This window comes from Gopherus evgoodei, chromosome 2 (genome assembly GCF_007399415.2).
Source record: "Gopherus evgoodei ecotype Sinaloan lineage chromosome 2, rGopEvg1_v1.p, whole genome shotgun sequence".
Taxonomy (NCBI): Eukaryota; Metazoa; Chordata; order Testudines; family Testudinidae; genus Gopherus; species Gopherus evgoodei.
Genome location: NC_044323.1, coordinates 202737770 through 202757902, shown reverse-complemented (window position 1 = coordinate 202757902; position 20133 = coordinate 202737770). Strand labels below are relative to the sequence as shown.

At 40.5% G+C, this 20133-nt stretch overlaps 1 protein-coding gene across 3 annotated transcripts in view; it reads left to right on the top strand.

Annotated features, from left to right (window-relative positions):
• LDLRAD4 (low density lipoprotein receptor class A domain containing 4) overlaps positions 1 to 20133 on the top strand; it is a 430910-nt gene that overhangs the window by 402888 nt on the left and 7889 nt on the right. The window contains exons 1-2 of one of the 3 annotated variants that reach the window (XM_030552692.1): positions 11643 to 11831; positions 15580 to 15734. In XM_030552692.1, coding sequence (XP_030408552.1) covers positions 15630 to 15734 — 105 coding nt within the window. In that variant the 5' untranslated portion in view covers positions 11643 to 11831; positions 15580 to 15629. Of the gene's footprint in view, positions 1 to 11642; positions 11832 to 11865; positions 12616 to 15579; positions 15735 to 20133 lie in introns of those variants that run through there. The other 2 variants (XM_030552691.1, XM_030552690.1) reach the window with 2 other exon arrangements.

Genomic DNA, 20133 nt, shown 5'->3' with positions numbered 1-20133 from the left:
TATTCATGATAAAGTTCAGGAAAGAAAAAATTATGGCGGGACTGGTGACTGGCAGAGTGCCCCCCGTGGCATGCCACCATACTTGGGGCAGCGAAATGTCTAGAGCTGCCCCTGATTGAAAGCCAAAGGTTTGACTGGGTCCTTTCAAAATCTCAGCCTGAATCTATTTTGTTTGAAAGTTTTATCCTGTTGCCACTCCATTTAGTGAAAACGTTGCTTAAATTTCCAGTGGTGGTATGCTGGAGGGGGACAGCACAGGTGGAGAAAAGTTCATTTGTAGAACTTTGATCTGACCCTATTGATACTGCACCCCTGCTTAATAAAAGTTAATAAGAAATCTTTTTTTTTGCCTTTCTGCCATACCAACAATTTAAATTAGAAACAAGAATCTAGCTCTGCTTCTGGAATCTGGTCAGTGAAATGCTGACAGCTTTGCTTATGTAAGACTGTAGGAAAAGGGTCTCCATTTTTACATATTCCTCAAGCCTCATCCCTTTCATCAGCTTTACTCTTAGGTAAGGGGGACTGCATGGTACTATTTAGAAGCTGAGGTATGACAGTTGAGTCAGAAAAGTAGCAGCAAAGCCACGTTGAGGCACTTCTCCCCGCTCCAAAGGGTGAGCATGCTACCTCTGTTGTGCTCTCAGTTCAGACCTAGGAAAGTAAGTCTAGCTCCTGAAACCAGACTTGCAGTGTTGCCAACGCTCATGATTTTATTGCGAGTCTGGTGATATTTTGTGTTTTTCTTAAAGCATCAGCTGTTGGAATCAAGAGACTGCATGAGTATCTGAGCTGAAAAATATGACTCAAGTGCACTCTAAAGGCTCAGAACCAGAAGACAAATAAAAAGAACCTGATATTTGGTTTTTTTTAAGCTAAGCCCATGATTTTGGGGGGGCCTGACTCGTGATTTTTAAGGCTAGGGGATGGCAATACTGTGTGTTCCATGGTAATGTGGATTCTAATTATGGCAAAGGCTATCATCAGGTCAAATGTCTCATCGTGATCTCAATAGGGTACGTCTTGGTTGGAGTGTGACTGAGATGAATCCATTGTCTGTACTAGTTCAGTTCTCCTAAACAGAGACCACCATTCAGACCGGTACTCTGCTGATTTATATTTGTTTATGAGTGGACAATACCATGTGTGCGATTTTATATATAAACAGTAATTCTTTTATTCAGGGCTGCACAACCAAAAGACAATGTGCTTTATCTGCTTACTTTGAAAGTACAATATAGGAAAGGGCCTTATTTTGCTAAATAGCGCTACAGAATTTAGTGATGGCAGTCATTACTAGGGAGCAATATGTTATATGTACTGTAGTGGGGAAAAATGTGGATGTTTTCAAGGATTGGTGAGTTTCCCTTTACTTTCCAGTGGTGGCTCATAGGCTTTTACACCCACTTGCAGCAGTAACTTTGGAGTAACTTGGTCTGTCATGAGATCTCCATAAAAATTGCACCATTGCATGCATGCTGTTGTGAGACAGATGTGAAATTCATAGTGAGTCAGCACTCTTCCACCAGACAGACAGAAACTGAGTCCACAACTCTTAGGAAACAAATATCTCATTCATTAGCTCAGCTCCTTTTGGATAAATCATTACTACTGTAAACCATCCATTATAACTAGGGGAATAAATTTCACAATATAAATAAAGCAAATTACTGTGGTAGAACAGTTTGTGTTTCATTGTAATGTCTAATGGCATGTTCTCATAAATAGATTTTCCCCTCCTCAGACTATCACATCTATGATGCACTTGGTCTCCATCAACCTGCACACACCATAGTTATTGCTAGACTTATTTCCTCCCCAGCAGTGCAATGCAGTTCTGCTATATCGTGTGGTTAGCTAGGGTTGGTCCACTTTTTGTGCATGTAGCCAGACAGTGTGCATGCAAGCGTTGCCAGAGAAACAATAGTAGAATCACAGACTAAGGGCATGAAATATCACTCATTGATCCAGTCTGTCATACCACTTACGGATCCAATCGTCAGCATGAGTGCAATTCCTTTTATACCTCTTTAAGTATTAAAAATAGCTGATGATGGGATTTGTGGATTTTGAAAAAATCTGATTCTACCACTATTGATCAGACTGTGCATTTGTGTTGATTTCCCCCCTTCTCCCTTTTGGACAGAATTTTCCCCATGCTCCTGCTTTTAACTTTCCAGAGTGGGCCTGAGAAAACACTTTTAAAAACTTTTCTAGATGCAAGCAGTATTCACCCTTAGCTATTCTTGTCTCCTTATGTGTGTGGCTCTCCTGTATGGACCTCCATGCATGCATAGCGGGCGGAGTGTTGCTGTGCAGATCTGAGGAAAATGCTTTATATTGTGATATGCTTACCCGTCATTGAGAAATGAGCAGATTGAACTCTTCTAATGAATCTTTAACAGCCAGGCTTGGTCTGTTATGACTCTGATGCTTAAGTACAGTCATAAACATATGCTGTATTTGTCCTGCAGGAATCTTCATAATGTTTTTGAAGCAAATGGCTTCTCCAGTAGTTGTTTGCTGTCTGAAGTCTACTTCCACCTTTTAAACTTAAATACACATTATTTTCAGATGTGTAGTGTGACGGGCTGGACCCTCTGGGATGTCACCTGGTGTGCTGGGATGCCACTGAGGCAGACTGTTCTGCCAGCCTGGGCCCCCTTTTACCTTGTCTTGCTGGGCTAGGCTCACCAGCCTTTTTCAGCCAAGCACACAGGCAGGGCCCCACCCAGCTGCACAGAGAGACAGAGATCTGCTCTGGGAAGGCTCAGCTTAAGGGGACTTGCCACAATACCCAGATGTCCACCCCCCTTGGAGTACAAACCGAAAATTATATGAAATTCACCTCTTCCCTCAATGTGGAGGAGGGTATGCACAATTTCTTGCTCCCCCCCGCTGTCCCCCCAGGTTACTAAGAAAATAAAACAGAGCACGCAGACTAAACTTAATACACTAAAGAAGCTGGTTACAGGTGAGTTCTCACCCTAAATGTGTTTCTAATAATCTTCACAGGCCAGACACCCTTCCAGCCTGGTTCCAGTGCATTCCCCCAGTTCAGTCTTAGTTGTTTCCAGCAGTCATTTGGGTGGGGTAGCAGGGGAGAACTGACGACTAGGATTACCTCACTCCCACCCTTAAATATGATTTGCATTAGGCGGGAGTTCTTTGTTTCCTAGTTTGACCCCCCTTCCTTTCCAGTGGAAAGTTACAAAAAGTCCCAGGTAATGTTTTAATATCAGATGACAAGACCACCTGACTTTGTAGGGCCCCTGTAACCATTCTTCACAGCTGACCCACACGTCTACAGGAAGACTCAGCTCTCTTACAGTCCATTGTCCTTGCTGATGGGCCATCTGCCCTGTCTGGCTTTTCCATTGTTGTACCTGAAGTGTTAGCAGTGGGCGTCACCCAAAGTAGCACAGTTGAAATACAGATACATAGTCAATATTCCTAATTTCAGATACATAAATGAATACAGGCATACAAATAGGATAATCCCATTGAGTAAATCATAACCTTTCCAATGATTTCTCACATGAGCCACCTTGCATAAAGTATATCTCAGTTATGTCATAATCATATCATAAGTATATTTTCATAAAGACTATGGAATGATACGTCACACTTAGCTTGTAACATAAAATACCTGGTGGATCAGTGACTCCTCCTCTTTTCTCATTTAGCTATTTTATGTGCTTGCCTCCCAGGATTTTTTAATCAGTCTAAAATGACTTAGGAGAAGAAATTTTAAAAATGCTATTTTACTGCAGCTTTCTCATGCCTTTTCCTCTCCGTTCCAAGATCACATGCTTAACTTGCGTATACAATGAATCATGAGATGGAAGTACTGATCTGGGCCCCAACCAAGCCTTCAAGGCACCAAAGAGTTTGACGTTCTGGGAGTCATGAGCACAATCCTTGAGAATAAAATAATTCTTCGAACTCTATAATTGCTAGGATGATCACATCACCTGCTTTTGAAGCTTTAGTACATGCTAATTATTAGCAATCAGAAAGCTTGGTTCTGTTTGGGGCTGCTAGGGATTTTTGCAGATCTTAGACTTGGGTTTGCTGTGAATTAGTCAAATCCTTCTTGAAGTTAGGAAGACTGATTTCTCCTTCATGAAATTGGGGAAAGGGTGGAGGAATCTTTTTTACTCTACATATAATCACATTGACTGACATACAGTAGTCAATCATATGCAGTCCTATGGTCTAAATAAGATAACTGAATTCCATACATTTTTAAAAACAGCCATTCCCTTTATACCAATTTAAAGTTTTCCTTGGAGAGAAAAAATATGATAAATTCATTGGACAATCAGGAGTTTTGGTTTTTGTTTCCAGCTCTGTTATTGTCTTGCTGTGTGACTTATAGCAAGTCACTTAATTTCTCTGTGTCTGTTTTTCCTTTCTATGGGGAAAATAATACAGTATTGAATTCACAGGTTTGTTATGAGAGCTATAGGCTATGTCTTCACTGTGAAACAAGAGTGTGATTTAACGCAAGCTAACAAACTCAAGTAAGTTAGCTTGATATAAAATCCTAGTAGCGACAAGATGCAGTTAGTGTTTACCTCAGCGTAACTAATTGAGGTCAACACTGCATCTGCCACCTGCAGTTTACCTTGACTAGCTGCATTGCAGTAAAAACCACCAGTGTGCCTTGTCTGCACTAGGAATTTACACTGAGTTAGATATCTCAGTTCAAAATACTCCTCTTTTAGCAGTGAAGACATAGCCAAAGTTTTCCTTTCCTCTCCGAGCTATCCTGGGAGACAGCAAACCTGAAACAGACAAGGGGAAGTTCTCTGAGCAATTTTGCCTCCACTGGACAGGACGGTTCAGATGGTTCTGTGAGGGCAGTGTGTTCAGTAGGGCTGTCTTGTATATTCTTAAAATCTCCAACTGCTGTGTTACCACCCGCACTCTTCCACTGGTGCTAACAGTGATTGAAGCACCGCTGCAGGCTGGTCGCAGGAATTTTGACCACTTGTGTCAATGAATGCTGGTCAGAGCAGATTGAGATGATTAAAACGCTGGCAGCCTGTATATACTTAGCCCTTCTGCAGTCAGACCCACTGGTGGTAGTGCAGCAGTGGGAGATTTACAAGAAATACTAGTAAAGCTGAGGCCTCGTAGTCCTTGTTGCTACTATAGAATGGGGCAGTGTGCACGATGTAAACCTCTGCTTCCAGTTATCAGCCAGCACCGGTGGATAGGCAGAGCCCTGGAATCTGGCCACACCCCAAAGCCATAATCCTCCAAACTGATAATATTGATATACCATATAATTTCAGTAAGGAAACTATCTCCTCCTACTAATATTTTCAATCTCTGATTTTAATCCTGGTTTCACACCTTCATGTGTGTTGCAATTTTTAAAAACCTAGTTTAGCATGTCTACCTGTTCTATCTAAAGTTTCTCAAAGAAGGTCTGTGCATTGTCCAGCTCTGTGAAACCTTGCAATTAATGTTGTTTGATAACATTTGATAAAATATTTTGATAGCAGGTTCTTTTACAATCAGTTTCTCACCATTGTCTCTCTCTGACTGCCAGATAGTTTGCTGGCAATGTGGGATGATGCAAGTGAATAAAGTACCTGCATGAGACTCACTGAAGTGCCAAAGGGTCTCCTTTTAGTGAAACAGTGAATATTCCTTTTTGTGTGTAAAATACTGCTAATGGCTTATTTAGTAACATGTATTCCAACAGCCTGGCTTTAGTTTTATGTTGGGGGAGGATTCGTGCATATGCAGACATTCTAGCACCCGCGGCTAATTCTGTCTACCTCTCTCTTCACTCTCATCTACGTTATTTCCATGGAAGGATAATATATTATGTGATCTCTCAGGTTTTTAATGTATCTCTTGATTCACCTCTTATAGCTACTTCTTGAATGGGCTGTAGAAAAACTTAGGCTGAATCCTTCCCTTACTGGCTGGAGCCACTCTGGGAGTGGTGGGAATTTGCAGGAAGGTTGAGCAGTGCCACTGTGTTCCTGTGAACTGAACTATTAAGTTCCCAAACCAAATCATAGAAGGTCGTCACAACTCTGTCCACGACTTCCATAGCACAGCATTGCATTTATTGTCAGGACAAATGTCTGAAGAATATAGTTTTTTCCTTTTCATTCCTTATTATTATTATTATTATTACTACTATTGCTTTTTCATGTGTTCAGTATGGCCTTTCCTGATAATTATACATCCTGCTTCTACAACTGATGATTAGATTAGCTAATCAGACAGGGGAAAAAGCAGTGAAATATGATCAAAATAAAGGACGGAAGGGATTGTGCTATTTTCAGTACAGATGATTTGGTTCTTGAGGTTTTAATGGAATTAAATGGAGGATTGAATTAGCCAATGATTGAATTAAGTGGAAGTCACTGTATACCAGTGTTTAACTAACAGATCTCTGCACAGAATTTTGATTCTCAACCACCCCTTTGGGGATGTTTTCATAGTCTGAATAGCCCTGAGCAAATTTTCACTATCAAACTTACAGCAGCCTTTCCATGCACACAGTTTCTCATTCCATGTGCATCTATACTAGCAAATTCTTTACCTGTTTTTCAGCAATGGCACGGCTGCACCAATGTTACCAGAAGTGCAAGCTCTAGTGTAGACAGAATGCAGGGATTTTTACCATTATATCGTCTAACTCTGCTTACATGACAGTGGTAAAATGGCTGTGCCCAGCCTGAGCTAGTATTAGTAGACCTACAGAGGTGTTAGTTCAATAGTCGATATCCCCAAAATTGCCAGTGTATACACAGCTAGGGACACTCGTGAGCCAGGCAGATATGAAATGTGGGTTGCTTTTACAGTGTCATGTTATAGTTCCATGCCCCCGTTTGACTACTTGTTCCGTTACAGGAAAACAAACCACCACCTGTATGGCCCGCACATGGGCCATGTGGGCTTTGTGACTGTGGATCAAGTGCAGCTTTGCCTAGGAAACATGGTTTAGAGGCAGCTCTTTAGCTGAGGCTTGAAATTAGTGATGCTTTTTTAAATCAAAAATCAGTTTTCACAGTTGTTCCTATTCATATAGTATAAAGAACAGCTTTACTGGCAAGTTAATGTAGAGGTCTGTGCAATTCCTCCTCCAAACTCACTCCTTTTGGCTTCTGTCACTAATATCACACTCGTGCTGTCTGTTCACTTTCCCCTAATCACATTGAAACAAAAATAAAATAAATATTAAAAAGCAAGACATACAGGTGCCACAAGTCTGAATACCTTGTAAATGAGAAGAGCAATTTTTCCTTTCCTCATGATATGGGGATTTCTCTGTATCTTATGTGTGAACTCCAGCGCCAGATTTACCAGAGTTGGTGCACAGAAGTGGGAATCCACCACAGAGAAGGGCAGATGGAGTTGCCTGTTAGAAAGGGCAGTTTACCAGGACTTTAGATGACTCGCAACCAGAACCTACCATGTACCCTTCTCAGTCAGTTCTGCCAATCTGTTTGTTGCTGGTCTCCTGCACACAAGCTCACCTTCCCTGGATAGAGATCCTGCAGCATGGATCTTCCACCAGGCTGTACATCACAGGAAGACGGCACAGGCCATGAAGTGAATTTGTCTACTTGTCTTTTTACTTGACTGTAAAGCACAGTGAACACTTATGGTGCTATGTAAATAATAATACTGTCATTGTGCTGGTCTAATTTGTCTTTCTGTGCTCAGGTTATCAAGTGTGTGTTAGATATTTTACAGCACAAATGAGGTAAAATTCACCCCAGTGCAAAGGCTCAACGTGAGTCTTATGCACTATGTACTTTTTCTACTCAAGCCCTCAACACAGAGGTGAATTTCCACCATGGTGAATAACACCATTTTATACCAACTTTTGCACTTTAGTGAATACACATGTTACTTTTTAAAAACTTTATTGAATTTTACAAAGCATAAAAATAAGAACCTATTAGAGAGGTGTCAAGAAATGAGCCACAATAAACCGTGTCCCCACAGATCCTAAGTAAAGAGGCTAAGAGTTGGTATCTAATATCAAGTAAACGATTTGACTGTAGGATTTCAAATGTTGAGAAATGAAACTGTTTCGTCATACATCTCTACCCCAATATAATGTGACCTGATATAACATGAATTCGGATATAACGCGGTAAAGCAGCGCTCCGGAGGGGTGGGATTGCGTGCTCCGGCGGATCAAAGCAAGTTCAATATAACGCGGTTTCACCTATAACGCAGTAAGATTTCTTGACTCCTGAGGACAGCGTTATATCGGGGTAGAGGCGTACTTGAGTATAATATCTCTCATGTTTGTAAATCAAGAAGACAGTTTCCAATCTTGTGGGTTCCACAAGGGATATTTGCATAGGCAGCGTGTGAGTCTTTTGTTTGGGAATGCTACTCCCAGAAGCGCTAAAAGCACCCAGACTGTGGCTCGCCACCTGCTCCACCCCTTCCCCTGAGGCCCTACCCACCACTCTCTCCTCTCCACACCCTAACCCCTGTCGCTCACCCTTAAGGGGAGGGGTGGAGCGGGGGTGAGGCCACAGTTCAGGCAGCTTCTGGTACTCCTGTTCCCATGGTGCAAAGGCAGCGGGCCTCCAAAGGCAGCTCCCAGAAGTGGCCAACACATCCCTGCAGCCCCTGCGGGGCATTCAGAGGCTCCATGTGCTGCCCCTGCCTGCAGGCACCACCCCCGCAGCTCCCACTGACTGCAGTTCCTGGCCAATGGGAGCTGCGGAGTTGATGTTTGGGGCATGGGCTGTGCGTGGAGACCCCTGCCCCACCCCAGGGATGTGCCAGCTGCTTCCGGGAGCTGCCAGGTAGGGAGCCTGCCTTAGCCCTGCTGCGCCGCCAGACTTTTAGCGGCCTAAAATCTCCCGGTTTGGCTTCAGTAGTCTCTCAAAGATAGAGCCCAATTCCGGGAGACTCCCAGCAAAACCGGGAGGATTGGCAACCCTACTACTTGAGGGCACTTTCACCGGAACACATGTTCTAGTTATACAGCTCACTACAGAATCTTCATTCAAATAAAGGGAATGGTAGGATATTGTAGGTCCACCAAGCCTCATCAGAAGAGCCTATCTTACAAAATGTCTACTGCTAGTTAATTTGTTGTTAGTTGCCCCTAATGGTTCAGAACACAGAAACACAGAAACACTTACTTCAGGATTCTTTAATACATAGTTCATTAACACAATATTATTCAGAGGAACGTATGGATACAATATGCTATAATGATGTCGTGGGTGGTGCATGCACATGCACAATAACATTTAATTAAAATAATGTTTTTTTGAGGGGTACAGTATTTAAATACATAGGTGAAACTGACATATCAGGCTTTCTGCACACCTAATTCTCATCATGACAAAAGCAGTTATTCTGTACTGGAAGAGAAACCCATTCAAACATGAGACACTTAAACATTCAAAGCAGTTTCTTCAGTTGCAGGAGAGCAAAGGAGGGAAGCATTTGAAACTGCCGAATAAATTTATTTCCCACTTATTTTTTCAAACCAAGTTTCTCTGAAGTCAGCTTTGTCATTTTAAAATTTAAGTCCAAAGATGATATTTTGTGCGGCAAGTTTCAACCCAGAGAAATTTGTTATAGCTGAATTATAAATCCCTAGATACAGGAATTCATAATGGAAATGCCGATTGACCTTAATAGTAGCTGTTAATGGGCACAGATGACCCACAAAAGGAAAGACTACAAAACCACACAACAAGGATATATAAAATGTATAGGTCAATCTATAGAATTAATTCTATAAAGCCAGTGATAAGATTCTGAACTTTAAATTGACCTGTATTGTATTACTTCCCTCTATTACTACTGCTGTAGCTCATTACTGTTAGCAATGCTGCAGTTGATAATATTCAAGTTGGACAGCAGTTCAGGAGTATATGTTTTAAAACTTATTCTAATGTTCCATTAACCACACACACACACACACACACACACACACACACACACACACACACACACACACACACACACACACACACACACACACACACACACACACACCCCTAATGCAGTATATACATGGGTGTGGGTGTGTATATATTCTAAGCAAGATGAATCCTTGACATTCTTACAGTAATAAATCTCAAATTCATATTCTGCAATGCATTACCAACCTACAACTATTTTAATCAGTGTGCTTTAGTTGTGTGTGTGTGTTCAGGTGCATTGCTGGACCAGGGCCATAGGGCTGGCAGTATTGAATATCAGCACTTACAAAAAATATATAGTGCTAACAAACTACAAATCCAGGCAATCAGGGAGGCATTAGGATCAGGAAATCTGTTCTGTTCCTAGCAGATAGGAGACCTGTTCTATTCCCAGTCTCACTGACCTGCTGTGTGACTTTGAGCAAGTCACTTCATTTCCCTGTACCTATGTTTCCCCTTCCACTCTTTTCTGTCTTGTCTGTTTGGATTGTGAGATGGTCAGGCAGGGATTGTCTCGTGCTCATGTGTTTGAACAGTGTCTAGCATGATGGAGAACCAGTCTCAGATGGTACATCGATCGGGTCACTATTGCAATAGAAATAAATAGTATTACTAATGGGAGGAAGGAAGACTGACCAAACTGGCTATTCAGGCATATTTAGGGGTTCTGTAAGCATTTTTTAAAATAGTGAGCTGAAAAGCTACTAGAGGACAGTCATATGTCAGCCTATATATCTGGCAGAGGTGAAACACTGTTACTGAATATTAACTATAGGTGTGCACATACAAGCAGTACTAAGAACAAGACATGCCAATAACTTGTTAAAAATGGAATGTGGATAGAAACTACTATTCTTCCCTCTCTCCCACTCCTTTAAATTTGGAAAGCGGATGAATTGATTTAATTTACAAAGGTCAGATCTAGTGTGGCTACTCCAGTATTCAAAACTAAAAATGGAAAAAAACTTTTATTTTAGCTACAAAACAATTCTCATAATGGTTGTTCTTTGGCAACATTACACCAGGATATTTCCCTATTTTTTGTAAGCCATAATTACACTATCACTCTCTCTAAAACATAACATAACAAAATTGCAGGTAGTTTCTAAAGGTGTCTTCTATATGGCTCTGTACGTGTCAGCCTTGGAAAGGCCTGGGATAAATACGTTTGTTGATAAATGTTTTCACTGACACCTTTTAAGTCCATTGGAGTGAGCTGGACACAGAGCACAGTCTGGATGGATAAAGAGGAAAAATAGCAAATACATTGCTTAAATGGGTATATTCTCTTTTCAACAGCTGGCATGTATAAATTTAGAACCACTCAGAATATACAAGGGAAAAGTGTTGATAAATCAGAAATAATAAAATGTCTGAATAGAATGTAATAAGTATCATACCCAATGTCAATTAAAACAATTTTTGTTAACATTATTTCACTTGATACGGTTCAGAGAAAATGACTGTATTGTTCACAGAGTGTGATTTGGATGGAAGATTAGCAGTACAGTGTTTTTGTCTCCATCCAGGCTTCGACTATGCTTACATTAGTAGCATACAGTAGAAAATTGTATGTGTGTGAAAGAGAGAGAGAGAGTGTGTTTCCCAGTGTGCTTATGACATCCTCAGTTTCCAATGCGGAGCTTAGTTAAAAGAGCATGTGTGAGCAACTCCCAATAGTTGGAGACCTCTGGCAAAGAGTGAGACAGAGGGAGGGAGCATTCGCAGTCTTGACTAAAGTAGTGAGTGCAGTGTTCTGGGCATGGAATGACGCACATATTGTGCTGGATCAGAAATGCGGAAGAATGAGAAGCCTCTGAGTGTCAACTAATCTTGGTTTAAAGAGCAAAGCAGCACAACTACGAAGCTGTTCTCTGTGTGGCGCTGGTAAGATATACATCGTTCTTTGACTTCTCTCTCTCTCGCTCATTTTCTTCCCTTCCTCCCTCCCATTTTCCTCCCCTCAAGGCTTACATAGCACAAGACTTTTAACAGAGATCAAGGGGGAAACGATTTGGTTGGGCTTTACAGGTTTTCTTTTTCTTTAATTTAAAAAAAAATCCTTTTTTGTTTTATGTTTAGTCTGAAGCAAAAAGATTGTACTAGTCAGCGTTGAAATGCTAGCTCTTTCCTTGTCTCTTTCTCTGTGTGTGTGTGTGTGTGTGTGTGTGTATACATATATATGAATATACACGCAGTCTATGTATGTACATTTTTGAGTAAACAAGAGTAAAAGTCCGTTTCAGCTGGCCTGAAGATATGAGGCCTTGGAGAGACTATCTATTTCCACAACAGCACCAAGTTCCTGTTACATTACATTTTGCTCTCTGCTGATGGCAGTTGATAATTGGTAGCCACAGTCTGTGGTCTGAGCACAGCTTTTTGTCTAGCACCTGGGCTGGGCCCTGCTGATATATAGTGGAGTGAGAGAGAGACACACACAGACAGAAAATAAGCTAGCTGTAACTGTGCAACTCTGAGTGAGCGGCCTCAAGAGGATATTGCCTCACGGCGTGGAACTTACCTGAGGCTGTCTGATGATGCTGTGTGTGCTGGGGGGTTCACAGAGAGGCTTGACTCCCTTTTCCAGAGGACACGATTATGTCCAGTGAACTGCGTAACAGTACAGCGTTGAAGGATGCTCAGTTAAAAGACCTGTTATTGGAAAAAGGTACTCCAGTTTTTGGTTGTATTTTTTAAATATGTATTTAATTTGCATGAATCAGTTTATTGTAAATTTGATCTCTGACTTCTGTCTGATCTGCCAAGTTACAATATTGCTGTATCAGAGCTACTCTTATAAGCAGAGGTGTATAAATAGAAGGGACTCTATTATATATGCACACAGTTGTTTGTACAACTATCTCTTTAGGAGAATGGTCCAGGCATTTCTACCCACATGAATACAAATAAGCTAATGTATCCCCTCTTCTATTCTTAATTTATTCTCCTAAGATGGTGTTCTCAATAAATACACAATTGCCTTTTTTGCTGCATATTTGTGAAGTAAAAAATAAGTATTCCCCTGGAAAAACTGTATTACTCCTTTATGCCTGTGTGTGGGTGGGTAGATATAATTTTTTCCATGCTCAATTTTTGAAGAAAAGCTTTACTAGGGGATGTGGGTGGTGGTGGTGGTTAGGGGGAGGTGCCTCTCACATTTGCCATTAACTGGGGAGCCTTGGTGGAGTGTGTGGGGGTACGTGACTGTATGTTGGCATACATCAAAAACTGCACTAATTGCCTTGAGTTGTGTCAATAAATGTAGACTACTTCTGCTATTGTCCTTTTTCTTCTGTTCTAATAACTGGCAGGGGGACAAACTGGGTACAGGAAAAGATTAAATATTCCCCCCCCCCCACAACCACCCTTTGAAAAGAAATTGCTACCCTTGAAAATCTAATGGAGTGTTTTCTTATGCTCTGTTTTCATATTTGCATCATAAAACCAAATATGGAAAGAGTTTGTGTGAACATGCTGTAATAGAATATACTGTGATTTTATTATATGTGACCATATTTTGATTGTATTTTTTCATCTGTAAGTCTCTCAAATGATTCAGATCCTGAAACATTTATTCAGGGAAAAAAGGTACTGCCCTTTCATAGAAATATTGGGCCCTCGATACATTTGGAAGACTCGGCCCTTGGCAGATATAGAACTAACATGTCATTCCAGTGATCTCTACATTCTAGGAAAGTCTCTAAATCAACATTACTCATTTTGCATGTTGCCCTTTAGCAACAGTCTCACAGTTTCCACGGTAATGAAGTATTATATAGGCCCAAAAAAAAAAAAAGTTGTGGGTATGGAGATGCTCAAATATCTAGCCTTTATATATTCTGTAGTATAGCAACTGTCTTCTGTGTCAAGCTGGTAACCTGCAATTGTGACCTAAGGCAAAGTGACCTTATCCTAAAACACATCAGTAATTTCTGTGTTCCATGCTTTTAGATGTTTTAGCTATCAGTACAATGACCTGAGAAAAAACTGACAAACTGATTGTTGTATATGGTGTTCTTAGCAGGAGTAATGGGAGGTTATAAAAGACTGAAAAATGAAAGTGTGTGTAGGAGTTGATTGTGTTATTAATGAATGGTCTATACTTAACTGAAAAGCAAAAATAAATTAAAAATGTAATTGCATTGTTAAAGGAACTTTTGATCTTGGAATAATTTCAGTTACACCTACTGTGATTGGCAATGAAATTAAGCTGCTAGACTTTTGTTTGTATGCTCTTGTTCATTGATAACTTCTGACAAGTAACAAAACCCTGTAGCACAGGCAGATATAGCAGGTATTACTACTGCTAGCACTGATAACCTTGTAGTGTGCTTGCCTCTTTGCATTTTCTGAAGGTTTGTGATGGTTTTGTTTGGAAGAGATTTTAGAAGCTAAAAAGCTTGGTTTGCTTTCATTTGCAATACAGGATATTTTGAAGAATACATATCGCAATCTTCCTTTCACTCAACTTTTAAAAATCACCCTGGAAAAGAAAGATATAAAAGGAAAAAAGTCCTTGTTTTTCCCCCAGTGCATTTAAATTTCTGCTTTTTTAACTTTATTAGCTTCTTTTTTACCTGGCTAAGATTTTTAAAATCGAGATCCTAAATTTAGGCTCTAAATCCTTATTTAGGCATCTAATTAGGTGGAGTCATTTTTCAGAAGTGCCCTTTTCTCCTTTTACCTGCATGGCAGCTAAAGATGTCCTCCCATAGATTAGACATTCTCTTTGAAGACTGGAGCATCCCTTGTGAGTGATGCACTGTTTCCATAGAAATGTAAGCAAATGCATAACTCCTAAGGGCAAATTCTTCCCTTAGTCACACCCATGCTGCTCCAGTAAAGCCAGTGGGGTTGCATGGGTGTAAGTGGGGGAACTTTTTGCATCTAAATAACAAGTTTTTGGTGGTACGAGTTAGTCTTTTGCCAAAATGGCAGACTTTGTAATGTTTATATTGTAAATAACATCATTTCCTCAATCCTGCCTGTGCTGGCTTTCATTTTTAGCCATGTTGGACTTTGCATTAGTTTGGGGTACCAGAACTCAGTAACTCAAGATGAAATCCTACTGAAGACCAGGCAGTTTGTAGTTTTTATCTGAGTTCGCAGATCGAGTTAAAGACTGGGCTTTCCCCAAAGACTTTAACTCTTTCAGTTATGTTCTATCAGCTGCAAATTGTTAGCATGACTGAGATACTGGAAACAAAGTCTTGATTCTTCTCTCTGCAGTATCTGCTCTGCTGCTGCTGGAGATCCCAGGATTGTCCTCACATTGTAAGGTGTTAACAAAATAGCTTTTCCCACTGGGATCATTATATTTTCCAAAGGACTGCGTCTTCTTCGGGAAGAATTACCTTTGTGGAGGCTGCACTGAGAGTGCATCATGAAGTCTCTGAACCTTTGATTTGCAGCTACCCAATGGCCTAAACTCTGTTAGTGCTTAAATGTGATTTCTGCATTTTGGTTGGGGTGCAGAGTTCTTGACAAAACTGATATTTTAATCCATTTTAAAATGGCCATCAATAAATAGCTTGAGACAGTTGTTGAGAAACTGAATGTTTGCAGAGTATTGTTGCAGAAAACGAATGTTCTGTGTCCAGGCTGATGGTTTTTCTCCCTTTCATTGTTTCAGCTGAACTGGAGTTTGTTCAGATAATCATTATAATCGTGGTGATAACTGTTATGGTGATAGTGATCATCTGCCTGTTGAACCATTACAAACTCTCAACACGCTCTTTCATCAACCGACAGAGCCAAAACAGGAGGCAGGAAGAAACTTTGCAGCCGGTAAGTCCAACCTCCTTCATCCCATCCTCCTCCTCATTCATGCTAGTCTCTTTCAGAGCTTAAAAATACATGAATTTCTGATTATAGGCAGCCACATGAAAAACTTCTGGCATCAGTTTTATTATTCTCTGTTAGTGAGTTAGTTTTTTGCCATTGTGTGTATTAATGAAAAAAAATCAGTGCCCAATTTTAGAGTTTCACTGCACAGCTGTTTTAGGCACTGCTGTGTTTTATATAGCAGCTTTTTCATGCTTCATATTTGTCTGGTGGTGTCAGAATGTGAAAGCCCTGATTACTGCTTCTACCGAAATTTTTTAGTAAATTTTCACCTTACAGAAGGTGTTGCAGTGATGACCTGGGAAGATTTGTCATTTCCTGTTTATCCTTAGAATAGATACAGCAGAGGCAGCAGCAGCCTTAGCTCCTTACAAGCTACTGGGGGGAATGTGAAAAGCCTGACATTTTTCTCTCAGGTAATTCCCTTCCACTCCCAGGCTTGTCTCTGCCATCTGGAGGGTGGAAAGGCATCAAACAAATGTCTTAAATCAGGAAAATGATATATCCCCCAGTTGAGGAGAATTCTGACATTGATGGGTCCCAGTAACTGAGTAATTGCCTTTTTGTGGTTCCTCTGGACTCTTGTTCAGTTTAATGTCATTTTCATGTTGCAGTACATGCAGCTGTGGTATCGAGGGTCCTGAGATGTTGCAGGCAGGCAGCCCCTACTAATGCCCCTCATGTTTCCAGTGCCCATTAAAGGCAATGGCAAAACTCACATTGACTTCAATGGGGCTAGAATTTTATGCCAGGAATTTGACACTTAGACCCAAGGTCCTGCGTGTAACCCCATGTCTCTCTTCTGTTTTCTAGAGCACCTCTAGTGGTGAAAGGAGAGCTTGCTACCTGTGCCCATTGAGCTCTTACTCTTTGAGCTCAGGTTGGCAGTAAGAATGTTTATGATCATAGTTTTTGTGATAAAGACAGCATACCCCCTCAGGAACTGGGTTGAAAACACAACCTTATTTCACATGCCATTGAGCATCCAATATCCATCAGATGATGATGACTTTCAACCACTACTGCATTGGGCTGGTTTCAGACAAGTGACTGGAGGTGTGTCCCCTTTCCAGCCGACTGAGCCACCCAAGAACTTGCTTCTTTTTACATCTGTTTGTAACATGGTTATACAGTTGATCCAAAGGGGAAAAAATTGCATTAAGTCCCAGTTTTATGTTTTTGAGTGACGTTATTATTGATGGAAATGATGGATGAATTACACTGGTTAGGGTTAGACACATTGATAGCATTCTCACTCCCCACCAGTGCCAGCCCCTGCTGCTCTGGTGATGGGCCTCTTCTGAGCGGAGAGAGACACTGTCTCAACTTGTGGAGTGATTTTGTATTTGTAGGTGAATGGGGACTAAGCTTGACACTATCAAACGGGTGACCTAAGTCAGCATTGATCCACTGTTCCACCTGGTCCTCTCACTCATGGTGTCATTTTAAAACAATGTAGTAAGGCCCTAGTAAATGCTTCTTTGGTAGGACAAATTGCATTCTTTGTTTTTTTGCACGTTTTTGGTTCAGTGGGCTATTTTATATCCTATAGCATGGGCCAACAGATGCTATAAGCATCTCAAAATATATTCCCTGCCAACACACACATTATGATGTTAGTGTCATGAGAAGACAACCATCCTGAAATATGGTAAACTTATAGTCCCTGGAGTTCTTCTTTACAGACCACCTACATTCTGTTGGTATCTGGGGGATCTATTTGTTCTTGTATCTAAGAGAAGGAGGAGAGAAACTGTCTTATTGAGAGTACATGCTGTAGACATGTTCCCTCTCAGAAGGTACCCCCGGAATATTGTATTCTAATTGGCTTAAAACAAAATCAGAGCTCCTAAAACTTTTCTCCCACATACCTCTTACTGTCTGGAGAAATCATTTAGACTAATTTGAGGATTTTTCTTAAATGGACACCGTGAACTTTATTAAACTTTTTCAGACAGAAGTGTGATTGTTTACCTACAGTTGCTACAAGGGCTGAAATAACTAGAGGAGGTTAAGAAATATTTTTTCTCTCCCCCCCCTTTTTTAATGCCTAGTGCTCTCAAATGTGTACAATAGTCCATTTCAAGATTTCCCTTTTATAGTCAATATCCCCTGTTTTTTGGGTGGGCTTTGGTCATAGGAACTATGGAGAGAAAAACATCTTTTTTTAAATAAGAAAATGTAATTTGACACTGGGAAGAGAGGAGCAGGTATCATGCCTGAAACAATTTTTAACTCATTTTTAAAATAATAACTACATTTCTGGTTGATGATACCGTTTTAAATAATGACAATCCCAGGCTAGTGGCTGGGAAGAGTCAAGAAAGTTTCTGGGATGGGGTTGCCATCGTTGTTGTTCATTTGGGTTTCTATTCAGCCAAAAACTGTACTTCAAATGATTTTGCTATTTTTGTAGGGCACAACAGGTGACACTCCTGGGATAGTCCCTAACTAAAGCCTGATCCAAAGCTCACAGAGTCAACAGAAACACTCCCTTTGACTTCATTGGGCTTTGGATCAGTTCCAGGTTTGATCCTGCAAACACTTGGGATATGTCTACATTGCAATTGTGCTAACCCAGATCTCGGCCCCAAAGTCCAAGGATCCCACGGTGGTGGAGGGTCTGAGTCAAGCTGGGACCCAGGTTTTAAACCCTGTTGCTTTGCAGTGTAGACACAGCCCTACTGGCTTCATGCTGTAGGAATCCTCCAAAAATATCCCACAATCCCATGGGCCGACTTCCTTTGTTCTCTGGACAGTTAAGTTTTCCACACTGCACCACAAACAAAGGGCTAGAGCAGCCATATTTTGGAAGGGCACTAGGAAATCTGGGATATGGATGGTTGGACACAGGTCAACATAATGCAGTGTAAATGCTGGCGCCCCAGGTTGGGATCCAGAGTTTCAGTTCCTGACCTGGGGTTACAAATGAATGCAGATGCTCAAACACTAGGTTAGCAAACCCAGGGTCTGCTAACTCGAGTTCTACTAACCCTGGGCTTACATTGCAGTGTAGACGTATCCTTAGGCACATGTCTATAAAACTGGAAAGAATTTGCAATAGAAACAGTTATGTTAAAAACAATAAGCAATGTTCACAGTCCAGGAAGTGAAGGATTGTGCCAGTTCATGAAAACCAGAAAATGCACTATTGTGTAAACCAACACTGAAAATAAGTAGTCTGTTTTAGTTGTCTAAACTGAGTGAAATGCCCAAGATAAACAAACAGCTTCAATGATAAAAAGTAACAGAAGTCACAGATTTTTTTTTTTTAAATTCTGTATATAGGTTTTCAACCTGTAAGTGTCTCTTTAAGTATTTTGCAGGTCTTGTTCTCTTTTAATTGATGATAATAACTGGGTTCTCTGTCATGGGAGCAATGATTAAGGTGCGCAGACTGAGAATGGATTTAGAATACTTACTGACTGCTAAGTGCTAAAGAAGGTGCACATCACTCTGGTTCAGTCCTTTGCTGTTTCTGAGCAGCGGTAACTAAAAAGAGTTGCAGTTCAGTATTTGCATAGAAGAATTATTTTTAAAAATAAAATTATGCAGTTGATCATTTCTCTGTTTCAATGAACTTTGTCCAATTTCTGCTGTTGTTTCCTTACATCCAGGCAGTCCTATTAACTTCATTGAGGTTGCACAGATGTAACTGCGGGCAGAATCTTAGCCCCTTTTGTTTTAATTTGAATTCTATACACTGGACAGCTCTGATGGTATTTTCATATGAGTTCATATTTGCATAAGTCTTAGATTTGCTCCGTTTATCACAACCAGTCCTGGTGCTGCTAATGTCTGAACTGTAGCTAGATCACATAGGTTTCTGACACCACAAAGACTAGAAACCCAGCTCCTCATGTTTTTTATTTAGGTCTTTCCAAAAAAACCCATGATTTAAATTAATAGATTAAAACCCTTCCTTCTATTATTGCCAGCCTCAAGGGTTTAAAAATCATGAGATTCGCTTAAAAGTCATTGGATCTTTTTTTAAAAAAAAAGCATTTTGGGTTATTTTTATTTGCCTTCTGATTTTGAAGTTTTTACAGAGAGAATGCACTTGCTTCACATTTTCAAGATTTTCTTTGCAAACTTGAGGGCCAGAAACTTACTTATTTTTTTAATTGGAATTCTCATACAATCTCTTGATTCATGAAGTTGGGCATTAAAAATAACACCAAATATCATGATATACAATCAGATCACAAGAGTTGTCAAAACTGACAGCCCAGCTTTTCAAAGGACAAAAAGGGACTAATCCTGGAAAGTCACTGGCTCTTTAAAAAAAAAAAAATGCTGATAACTGTCTCAGTGTTCAGGTTGAAATGCGCTGTCCAGTGTA